The 11457-nt window shown below is 33.8% G+C and overlaps 1 protein-coding gene across 2 annotated transcripts; it reads right to left on the reverse strand.

Moving 5' to 3' along the window:
- Positions 1-648: 648 nt before the first annotated feature.
- Positions 649-6741, reverse strand: LOC132302939 (uncharacterized). Of its 2 annotated transcripts, XM_059799949.1 has the most exons (14): positions 6546-6738; positions 6287-6442; positions 6032-6130; positions 5140-5241; positions 4739-4882; positions 4266-4360; positions 4066-4195; positions 3886-3990; positions 2439-2545; positions 2305-2356; positions 1493-1582; positions 1314-1398; positions 1163-1227; positions 649-1040 (listed from the first exon to the last, which is right to left on the reverse strand). In XM_059799949.1, the coding sequence occupies exons 1-14, from the start codon at positions 6639-6641 to the stop codon at positions 954-956; spliced, it is 1413 nt and encodes a 470-aa protein (XP_059655932.1). In that variant the 5' UTR covers positions 6642-6738; the 3' UTR covers positions 649-953. The 2 variants fall into 2 exon arrangements, 1 of the variants encoding a protein (XP_059655932.1); XR_009480999.1 differs by lacking the exon at positions 649-1040 and having other exon boundaries at positions 1172-1227; positions 1493-1575; positions 6546-6741.
- Between the last annotated feature and the right edge of the window lie 4716 nt (positions 6742-11457).

The following is an 11457-nucleotide window of genomic DNA, read 5'->3' on the forward strand; positions in this document are numbered from 1 at the left end:
AATAAAAGAAAGATTATATAGAATTTTAGATGACCTATAAACTTTTGGAAAACAAGCCAAATTCATGCATAATCAATATCGAAGAAGTCTACCCAAAGGAATCAAAACAGACCAAAAACCAAAGTTATCTAAAAGGTCTAACGGACTTGAACTAGTTCAAGTGGGACTGAACCGGTTCAAGTTGGCCAGACTTGAACATCTTGAAAAGTCTTTAAAAGTTGAACCAGTTCAAGTTTTGTTGAACCAATTCAAGTTAGGCAAAATGAAAAAATTCTCTCAAAGCTTAATTTTGAACTCCCAAGTGTCCTCACACACTCACATGAGGCGGTATTCTGATCATCATGAAGTGTATTGAAACATGAGCACAATCATTTCTTCAATTCCGCTTCCGATCTTGAGTCTTGACAAAGCGAACAAAAATCTACAACTCGAACGAACTTGTTTTGACAACGAAATTAACTAAAATACAAACTTATATTTCACAGTATTAACACAAGGCCTTCACAAATCTACATTGTGTTACTCTGAATTTACTTGTTCTTGCTACCATTTCCTCTCCTGTAATCCTTTAACTTTCATTTGATGCTAATCATGTCACCAAACAATGGTTGTCACGCATATAGCCAAAACAAGGTAAGTTAGACACAGTTTCTACAAAAATCAACTTGCCCTCCATAGCTTGCTACAATGGAGAAATACGTTAACCAGGTCACATGGCGTGAATGTTTAAGGGAGGATCAATATATTTTACATACAAGTAACGTTGAGAAACACTAGTAAAATGGATCACGAGTCCGTGAGCCTATTATTTGATGAAATATTTAGATATTGGTCAAAGCGAAGAACATCGAGACATAAGTGTGGTGATATAACAAATTTATTCAGATTACATGTAACATAAGATATTACATGGTCAGAGTATTATGTCCTCTTACAAGCACTGAAGCTGGGAACTATTCGAAGTACGCAGTCTCTAAAGCCTTCGCTTTCTCGCCTGCAACTTCAGCTTCTTGCTTCCCTAACATGGAATAACCTCTCTCCTGAAATTATATAAACTCATTCGTTAACGGTGTCCCTGCAGACTAATCTTACAAACCTCGTACTTAAATTTAGAGTGACCCACGGGCTAAGCAAAAAGACCATATCAAAGGAAGAAAAATACCATCAGGCGCCACAAGAATGGAACTCCTTCCCTCTTCTTAACCTGCTTCTCAAGGACATCGATTGCTATATATGCAAATATTACGTTTAAAAATTATTAAATAAACCACCATGAAGGTTGAATGAGAGAAAAGATGGTGATCATATCGTACCCTTCCCAGCTTGTCCGGTATTCAGAAGCATACTGTACCAAACTTCATTAAAGACATCAAGTTGTTCATCAGACGCGCCGATCATCTACCATGGAGAAACAAAATTCACATATTTTCTCCAAAATACAAATGTAGCTTCAACATAGACAGACTAGCTAATTGGTACTTGATAATAGTACCTTACAGCGGTTAGCATCAAAATCTGGACCAAGCAATTCCAATGCCTGTTTGGAGTCACCTTTCCCATACTCGTATAAGGCTTCTGCAAGCTAAGAACAGATAAAAAAATATGGAGTATATATGTATGTATAATTGCGTATATAGCACAGTTAGCACTCTCTTTTGTTTGGCATATGTATATTTCTAACAAATATATTAATATATGAAATCAAACTTGAATAAATTTAAAACAAATAACCAACAGCTTTGAAAAATATTCACACACTAGTAAAGCAATTTTTTCTCACACCAGGGTATCGTGATCCTTTATGAGTCGACTAATCCTTACGGATGTGCGTGATCACCAGGAAATCGCGTTCATCAGGTGAAGCATGGAGATTCAAACCTCCGGCAACTGGCTGGTTTATGAGCCTGTCACCTTGGCCAACTTGGCCAACCCATGTAGGTTTGAGATGTGCAAGCTTTATAGCACAACTATGTGCTCCACTTTTCATGAAAGTTCCTTTCACCTTAAAACAATAGCGATGCCAACCCTAGCCCAAAACAATCATGATTCTCTATTCAAACTTGTGAGTAAAATATATTGGTAGAGGAGGAGTTCCTCTTGAGGATCCCCGACATAAGTTCTACTAGCTTCATATTTCAGAAATAACCTACACTTCTGTCCCTTGAGCTAAAAAGGTCAGTAGAGTTGTGATTTGACTGGAATGGTCTAATACGCAGCAAATACCAAATAAAAAACATAGCAAGTACAAAACAACCAAACAAACATGATGACTATAACAAGTGAGACAAAGCAACTGGAACAAACCCGCATGCCTTTCTCCATCCGTTGTTGCTTCTTCTTCCTCATCAAAGAAAATCTACATGGACAACACACTTACAGTGAATTAAATGCCAGACTGACAAAGATGCTGCAGCGGTATGGTGCAAGATCCCCCTAACCTGGATTTCAAGCCCGTGAGTAAATCTTCAGCTTTAGCAAGTTCTCCTGTACAAGCTAACGCCCATAATATCAATGAATCCAGGTGCCACTCCAAATACCAAAAGGCCTGAAAATTGTGTGCATCAATGAAATGGAAAAACAAATTATTGTTGAGCTAAATCATAAATTCAAACTACACAGGGTGAATGCATATAAATCCTATTTTGAGAATGACACATGGGGAAAAAAAAAAAAAAGGTAAAGCGCATTACGAGAAACTTTATTACACAGGAAAAAAGAAATTCACAAAAATTTCTACAAACTGATACATACACATTTATTAAAGGTGTATGGCATGAAATGAGAAAAAAACTCGAGCACCTTTAACTATGTTCTACTTCTTTTCTTTGGTGTTGTGAAAAGTTAATGCAGACCTTGCATTCATCAGTGCTACAAATTTGTAATAATCTTTAAAATATTTCAAGAGCTAAATTTCTCCTTCATAATGCTGTAAAATCGACTTCATTTCCATTGTGCGCATATCCACTTCACATTGGCATTAGCATAAAAGCAAAGAAAAATGTAGTTGCCTGAAACAATGCAGGACACAACATTTCAGCATTCCGAGTACTGAATGGAAGTGCTTAAGGTAAAGTTTCCAAGTTAAATACAAATTTTATTTTTATTTTTTCCCTGGGCAGTTAAGTACAATTTATAAACCATATAACATTGAAGAGATAATCATCATCATCAATGGAAGCTGTCATCTCAGCTATAAAAACCCAACTATATGGCATGTTATCTGGTGATGGCCATATCACACATTATTACCGTGCCTTTGATATTCTTTCCCATTACATGTCTTTTACAGTTTTACAGTCATTGTCAAAGGAAAGAAAGGAAGTTGAAAGCTCTACTACAAGTTTTGTGATTTCACTTGATATGGTAGAGGTGCAGAGCTGCAAGCCTTTGAATGTTAAATATTATTGTTCTAGAAATGCCTTCATGCATGGAAGAGCATCATGGTTCTATGAACATGACCACATATGGCCTGTAAGAACACAGCAATTCCAATTCATTATTTTTTAATGATCAAATTTTGTCCATGGATTGCGAAAGAAAAGACAGGCTAGCCTACAACAACCTTGTTCCAACCGACTAAACCATGATCAAAAACAAAACAATAATTCTCAAAATGCAGTTTTTGATGCTTTAATAGACCTAAGTTGGTTTCCATAAGACATACTATCCCAAAATATTAATGGAATTTTTTTTGCCTAAAAAGAACATCCCCACAAAATTACAACTTCAATTACCTCAATTTTTAATAGAGTAATAGAAGTTAGCTGTTAGCCCCTCATAAGTTGTATAACAGATCTGAGTAAAATGTTATGCAAAAATGATGATTCAACTTTCTTATCCAATAACCATAAAAGAAAAGAAAAGAAAAAATTTAATCCAACTTACTTGATCTTTCACACAACCTGCTAAAATCTGCAGACGGTCCCCAAAGAAATCAATTTCACCCCGTACATACACCCGTAATAACAAACCAAGAGCATTTAAGTACACCTGAATGCATGAAAAGCTAGAACTTGTCATTACATTAAAATGAATCATAGTTAAGAGGAAAAAAAAAATGTATACCTCAGGAGGCATTGTATCACTTTTTTCTAATTCCTTCCAGATACAATGATCATAAACTTCGAGGACTTTTCTCATGGGAGAATGGCCTTCCAAATAACAAAGAGCTACATGCCACCAATTGTGTGTGTACCTGAAGGTTAAATTTGTTTAGCTATCTAAACCATCCAAAGATAACTTCTCTCAAATGACTTCAAACATACATAAAAGCGGACAAAGAACTCCATGATTGTGAGCATTCTTCCATGAACCTAACTGCTTCCTTAAAACAACACTCAGCCTGAAGGACATGACATAGCTGCACAAGAATCCGAATGCTATGAGAACCAATTGATGGGAAAAAATTCAGTGAAGCAAGCAACTGATAAACAAAAAAGTTTCATGTCATGGCAATTACCAAAAATGAGACAACATATATTATTATTTTACACTTTATTCCATACTTAAAGCATTGAACCAAGTTCATATTCGTGATCCCATTTTTCCAGAAAAATTAACTTTTTTTTTCTATGACAATGATTAGAATATATTAGGACAAACTTTGATGGGGGGCAATTAATAGCACCCAACATTAGAAACCAAAAGGATTTATGCTTTACTAAATATGCTTAGATTGGTGCATATGATATTCAACTAAGGCTTACACAAAAAACAGATTATAGTAAGCTAGACTTACAGCATGTTGTGCCCAGCAATCTTCTTTGTTAATCTCGAATCCCTTTTTCGCAGCTTTCTCTGCATCTGCCATTCGACCAAGCTCTAATAAAGGAAAGGCAAGCATGCCATATACATAATTTTCTTCCTGATTTTGTGGTAGAACCTGATGAATTCAATAAATCAAAACAATATATAACAAAAATAAGAGAACTTAACATTCTCAGCGGAACTGAAATATGTACTAGATGTAGACAACATGTACTGCTTCAACAGAACATGTTGAATTATTGGTAGAAGAAAAAGATTGTATGTATGACATTGTTGTAGACGAGGGTGCAAGTTCAACAGCAATAATTTAATAATTTCTACTCAATTGAAAGAAAAAAAAAAAACCATGGATCTCCTTTTATAGAAGGTAACCTGTTGAACAAGATGCAAAGATAGATCAGGTTGACCCATGTAAAAAGAGAGCACTTGAGCCCGCTTCAGAGATGCCAAATCTTTCGGGAACTCTTTTAATAGCTGCAAAAATATAGACAAACACACATTGAATAAGCTACTATGCAACTAATGGAGAAGGTTACACACACACACACACACAAAAAAAAAAAAAAAAAAGTGCTGCATCACTCTAATAATTTATACTATTCACAATGTGAAAACAAAAGGAAAGTATAACTTTAAACTGTTTAAAGCGGTTGCCAGGGAAACCTCTTTAAATAATGTGTACACCGTGACCTAATCAATGGTTTCAATTTTTTCGAGCATATGGTGAAATCTATAATTTCGCAATTTGACAGTCAAGTCAATATTATCACATTAGAGGAAAGTCATGAAATGCATATCATTCTAAACATGAACTTGGTCAGTTTATTCCTACAAAGCGCGTATCAGCGTATGAATCATTATGAAGGGTCACAGAGTAGATGGTAATTTGAAGCCAGAATTAGAGTCTAATTAAGATGTGATCCAACATATGTACCAAAATGACTTCATTCACATATGATACAATAGGGTTTTTAAAAGGGTTTCACTAATTTTTCCACTTAATAAAAACCGCAATCTCTAAATATGCTAGCTCAGTTAAATAAAGAGGCACAACCCAATACTAGAAACACATATTAAAGTTCAGTTTAATTATCCGAATTTATGACATCCAAATTCACCACAACATAATTAACAGTGTGACCAAATAGATTTTTAGTTTAATTATGCAAAATTATGACACCCAAATTCACCACAAGATGATTAACAGTGTAACAAAATAGATACATTTCTTGGAAGAAAAAATGAAGAATATTAAAAGGCCCACCTTGAGGTGTAAATCGAAAGCGACATCGTCATCTCTGTCGCCCGAAATCAAACAGCTGATGGCTTCGAAAACCGATTTCTCGTACAAAGTAGCTTGATCCTGTGTAAATGCCGAATTGAAGTAAAAGAAAACACAACAATTTCTTTGAAAGAGGCAGTATATAAAGTAAAATTATTGTAATTGACAAGTACAACTGAACATTTACATGGAAAGTTCAAGAAAAATGTAGAGAAAGGTAGAGAGAGAGAGAGTTACAAGTCGGGATTTGGCTGCTTGAAGATGGAAAGGAGTACGGGAGTGATCGGAGGAGGAGCAGAGGAAGTGAGCCGCCAAAGTGTTGGCCAAAACGCAGTGTGGGTCGTGAGCCAGTGCCTCCAGAATTACAGACCGCTTTCTTCCGTAACTAAGTACCTTCCATACATTGAAAATTATAATCAATTTTGAATATAACGATAAATATATATATATATATATATATATATATATATATATATTGATATAGAGAGAGAAAAACCTGGTGATAATAGGAGTTTATAGCAGAGATGCAATCATCAGAAGACGTGTTGATCTCGTATCCCCATCTGTCCATTTTCACTACACCTCCTTCCATTTCTATTTTCTTTTTCTTTTTTTTTCTCTCTCTCTCTTTCTCTCTCTTTAAATGTTGAATGTGGAATTAAAAAAACAGATGCTGGTAGTCTTTGGGTGACAAAGGATAGTGGGGAAGCATCTCGGGAACTCAAAGCTGTCGTCTTTCTGTTTCTAGATTGCATTTTGGATTTTTTTGGAAAGCTCATTTTCGTGAAAAGAAATAAATAAATAAAATTTCTATTTTTTTTTTTTTTTTGTTTTGAAAATTTTATTTTTTATTTTTTTTTTGACAATTTTTATTTATAAAAACGCTATGAAGGAGGAGTTTTATTATAATATTTTGATGAAGTATCAAATGATGTCATGCAATTAATTTGAGGGATAGGAGTCTTACGTGATCTTATTATGTGCTTGTTATTATAAACTTAAATTATTCGTATAAATTATTAATTATAAATAAACATTAATATCAAGATCTTATAACTTCAATATCTTCACATTGCTATAATGTATAAATATTATTAAATATAAATATCTCGATTAGCAAATCTTATTGGGATCAAGTCCAACGTCAAGATCCTTTAACAACGAATAAAGTTACAACTCCAAACAATAGGCAAAGCGTGGAAACTGATTTATCTCCCTTGGCCTTTAGCACATATAAAACTTTATACGTGTTGTTTCATTAGTTTACATAATTGATAGGATATATGCATTTTTATAAAGGCAGGAAGAGGACCGATTTTCCTTTTAGCAACCTTAATATCCATTTTCCATCAAAATAAGGAACAAATAAGAAAACATTTTCTAAATAATTAATTATCAAAAAAGTAATTAATAAGTTAACCAAATAATATAATATTAATCTGATTTCTATTTACTTAACCACTAATTAATAAAATATATCAGATGTCTAAATCATGTAGGCCACACAATTAATGAAATATATCAGATGTCCAAATCATGTGAGTCACACAATTAATAAATAATTTTACATTCTCCCACTTGGCCCATATGATAATTTATGCAGTGGTTTAGTAAAATAGTCATTAGTGTGCACCATAAATCAGATCGACTTATTAAGCTGATCATCATAAATACCATGGTAAATAAATTACCAATGTGAGTCATGACGCTTAAATATCACTAAATGATACAATCCCTTTTATGTACCACAACACTAATAACCTATTTAATATAATCTATAAATAAGAAGTATCGATAATAGTCTAACAATAATGTCTTTTCCAAAACTATTCATGTTATCATTATTCAAAATAATACGTACATGTACATACATAAATTAACAAGAAATATCATAGACATATTTAATGAGCACAAAATGTCAAATATATATAAATACTGTTAAGCAATCCACAATTAAAAAATAATAATCATTCGTTAACATCTCGAGTGGTAGTTCATTTGTTAATGGATTGCAATTATAAGTTGTGTGCTTATATGTTCAATAGACACTCGTTATTTCTAAACATCTTCTTTAATGATAAAGTATTTAACTTTAGAATACCTATCATTTTTTATACAAGAAGATCAATAATTGCAGCATAACTTTTCAGTAATATGAAAATGGTACTCATAACAGTCCTGAAATAAATTCTGCAACCATAAATTATAGCCACAAAGTATGCTAATAATAGATAAAGTAATAATAAATTACTTTGCATTTTTTCATAATACTATTTATCCAGCCAAAAGAAACAATGTTACATACCAAATCTTTTTAGAACTCTTTCAATATATACTTTTTGAGACAATCCTAAAAATCTATATGACCTATCATGGAATATTTCTATCCTATCACGTAGGATGCCTTATCAATATTTTTCATTTCAAAGTTTTTAGAGATAACTTTTAGTTTCATATAATAAACTAAGATCACTACTAGCAAACAAAATATCATCAATATATATAGAATCAGAAATATAAACTTACTCCCACTAACCTTATAGTATATTGTAACGACCCTGAACGGGGGTCCGAATCGCTATCCGGGTCCTTAACCAAACCTGAGGACACACTAAGGGTAATGTAACGACCCAAACCCGGAGGTCCGAATCACTAACTGGGTCTTTATTCAAACCCGAGGTCAATTAAGGATACTACCGTCCTTTCCTATGTCAATACATAATAACAATAATAATAATAATAATGGAATTGTAGTTACAAAATATGTCAAAACAGTCTACTAACTCATCAAAAAACTGTGGAGGAGCGTCGTCCGCCACTTCCCTTTCATATCTTGAAAAATATTAATAATAAAATGGGGTGAGCCAACCGCTCAATAGGTTGTGTCTAAAACACACCTCTTACGACCCCGTGAATCCATACAAGGAATAGAATACAAGTAAATGTGATCATGCCTCGGGGAAAGCAAGTAAAGCAACAATGATATCAACAAATACATACGCAAGCCGTCTAACCACCAAATATATAATGTATGCCAACGCAATGCCATGCCATGCAATGTCACTTCCCATTTTCGAAACAATATGTGATACCCCTCGGATCCGAGACACGAGTTGATCAAGCCCAAGCCCAAACCCGAGGGATATCAAATAATTAATATTTTAAATCGAACACGGAATACAAAGTGAAATACGAAATAATATAATAAGCTGAAAGAAACTATAAGAAAATCCCTGTATCATAATTAATCAAATTCGATAATCCAAAACTCCATAAGTTTACAACTCGGGAATCCATCCATTGGACCCCTTATTAAAATTCTCAAACCAAAACTGAAATCATAGAAATAAAATCCAAAGCTAACATAGAGAAGATTCCTACATAATCGGAGGAATGAATATCTGTATCTGCACTGCACGTTCAAGCTCTAACCCTGGAACTGACGAACACCGAAAAAATAAAGGAGTGGGTCAGGCCCACATGCAAGTCCTGATCTACTACAATCCAAACAGTAATCCGATACGCAGATACATCCTAGGAAGACTCAACAATATCTAGAGTAGTCCATATATGTATATAGTACACACTATAGGATGCTCGCTAGTCCAGTAGGTCTGTCTCAGCTTGAATAGAAGGCAACATGCAAATACGCACCCTAAGGTGGGCATGAGTACCTAGACCTACCAGAGAATAACACCTATGTCCAGTTATCCATCCTAGGCGATATACGCGCCCTAACCATGGTCCTGAGACTCAAGCTCATACCATGGCACATATAATAAATATATAAAGTCCATACTCCTAATACAAAATATCATCTATCTGTATAGTGGTCTGATATATGTATAACAAATCCATTCTGAAACCATAACAGGTCATTCAATTTATTTGATTGACATGACACAAGTAGGTGATGGACTTAACCTTTATGGTTAATCCATACCTTAATCCAAATTAGGTAGGACTTAGTATTTTGAACTAATCCATTCCCAATATAGGTAGGTCTTAGTGTTTTGAACTAAGTCATCCCTAATATGACACCGTCCCATACCGGTTCATATATATCTATATAAGTAGGACTTAACCTTTTTATGGTTAATCCAACTCATTCCAAATTAGGTAGGATTTAGTGCTTGAACTAATCCATACCTAGTATGTCACCGTCCCATACCGGTATATACAATCCTCTAGTTAACATAGTTGACAAAATAATATTAAATAGTCATTAACCACATTCCACAGTATGCACAAGATAAGTTAATCTATATACATAAATATTAGGCATTCAATACCAAGCCTAAAATCCAACTCCAATAATGTAAATTACTATAAGAAATGCAAGCATTCACATCCTCCAAAATATGCATTAATATAAATTCATACATATAACAATATTAGGTATTCACTACGGAACCTAAATATCATGCTCCAACAATTTAAATAGCTATAATAAGTCATAGCATTTAAATTCTACATAAAATCCATAAACTGCTATAACTTAGTATAATTGAAGTACCAATTAAGTCCAACATAAGTATAGTTAATTTTTAATTAATTCACCATACTCAACACTGTGGAAAATATAATTTTACATAATTAAATCCATACAACTTGCTAAGTTCCAGTTTTTGAAATTGATAAAGTTAAACTACACCACTAACTTCTCCAAATAGTACAATAATTAATGTAATGTTACAATAGTGTTTAACATCAGTTAATTCCATCTAAGCCACATATATTTAGACTAATATATGCTCTTAACACAGCTGAAAATATAATTCATAATTTAAGATCATGCAGAGAAACCAAGTGCTAAAACAATAGGCAATTTAAGTTAATTATTTAATTATCCACCTACGGGTCCTTTGTTTAAACTTGAATTAATTCCTATCCTCAATATCTGAATGTGAGCTTGCTTCTCAACATTTTTATAAGTCCTAAACATTTAATTACAACATTCAGTAGCTTTAAACAGTTCCAGAAAATCCAATTTCAACCAAACGAACCATAAAAACCATTTTCTGAGCCTTTTAAGAGAGAGCAAGCTCTAAAACTTTTGGAGCCTGCTCTTTTCCATCTAGAGCCTACTCTAGATTCTTTAGAGCCTGCTTTAACACACCAAGAGCCGGCTCCACCTCTTTGGGAGCCTGCTCTCCTTTCCCTTAGCAGACGTTGCCCGTTTCAACGTCTTCTTCTCCAAGTCCAGTAATTAACGGAGCCTCTGTGGTGTTGTTAAATCTTTGTTCTAGGTTCAAACTCAGTCCTAGGTACATATTAAACCACTGATATTCAATGATAGCATGCATGGAACATAGTTTTAGAAGCAACGATCACAGAACCTTAGTCTGAAATTTTTAAGCAACCCACAACAGATTAATTTGGTGAAATTAAATACTGTGTTAATCACT

The sequence above is a fragment of the Cornus florida genome, unplaced genomic scaffold, assembly GCF_030987335.1.
Source record: "Cornus florida cultivar Cherokee Brave unplaced genomic scaffold, ASM3098733v1 CherokeeBrave_3.0.0_Hap2_Chr04, whole genome shotgun sequence".
Taxonomy (NCBI): domain Eukaryota; kingdom Viridiplantae; phylum Streptophyta; class Magnoliopsida; order Cornales; family Cornaceae; genus Cornus; species Cornus florida.

Coding starts and splice junctions, on each gene's coding strand:
- LOC132302939 (XM_059799949.1), bottom strand. CDS start 6,641: ATGGAAGGAGGTGTAGTGAAAATGGACAGATGGGGATACGAGATCAAC. Junction 2,546..3,885: donor CAGGTTGTGTGAAAGATCAA/GTAAGTTGGATT, acceptor CACAATTTTCAG/GCCTTTTGGTATTTGGAGTG. Junction 1,583..2,304: donor GGATGGAGAAAGGCATGCGG/GTTTGTTCCAGT, acceptor ATCTGTTCTTAG/CTTGCAGAAGCCTTATACGA.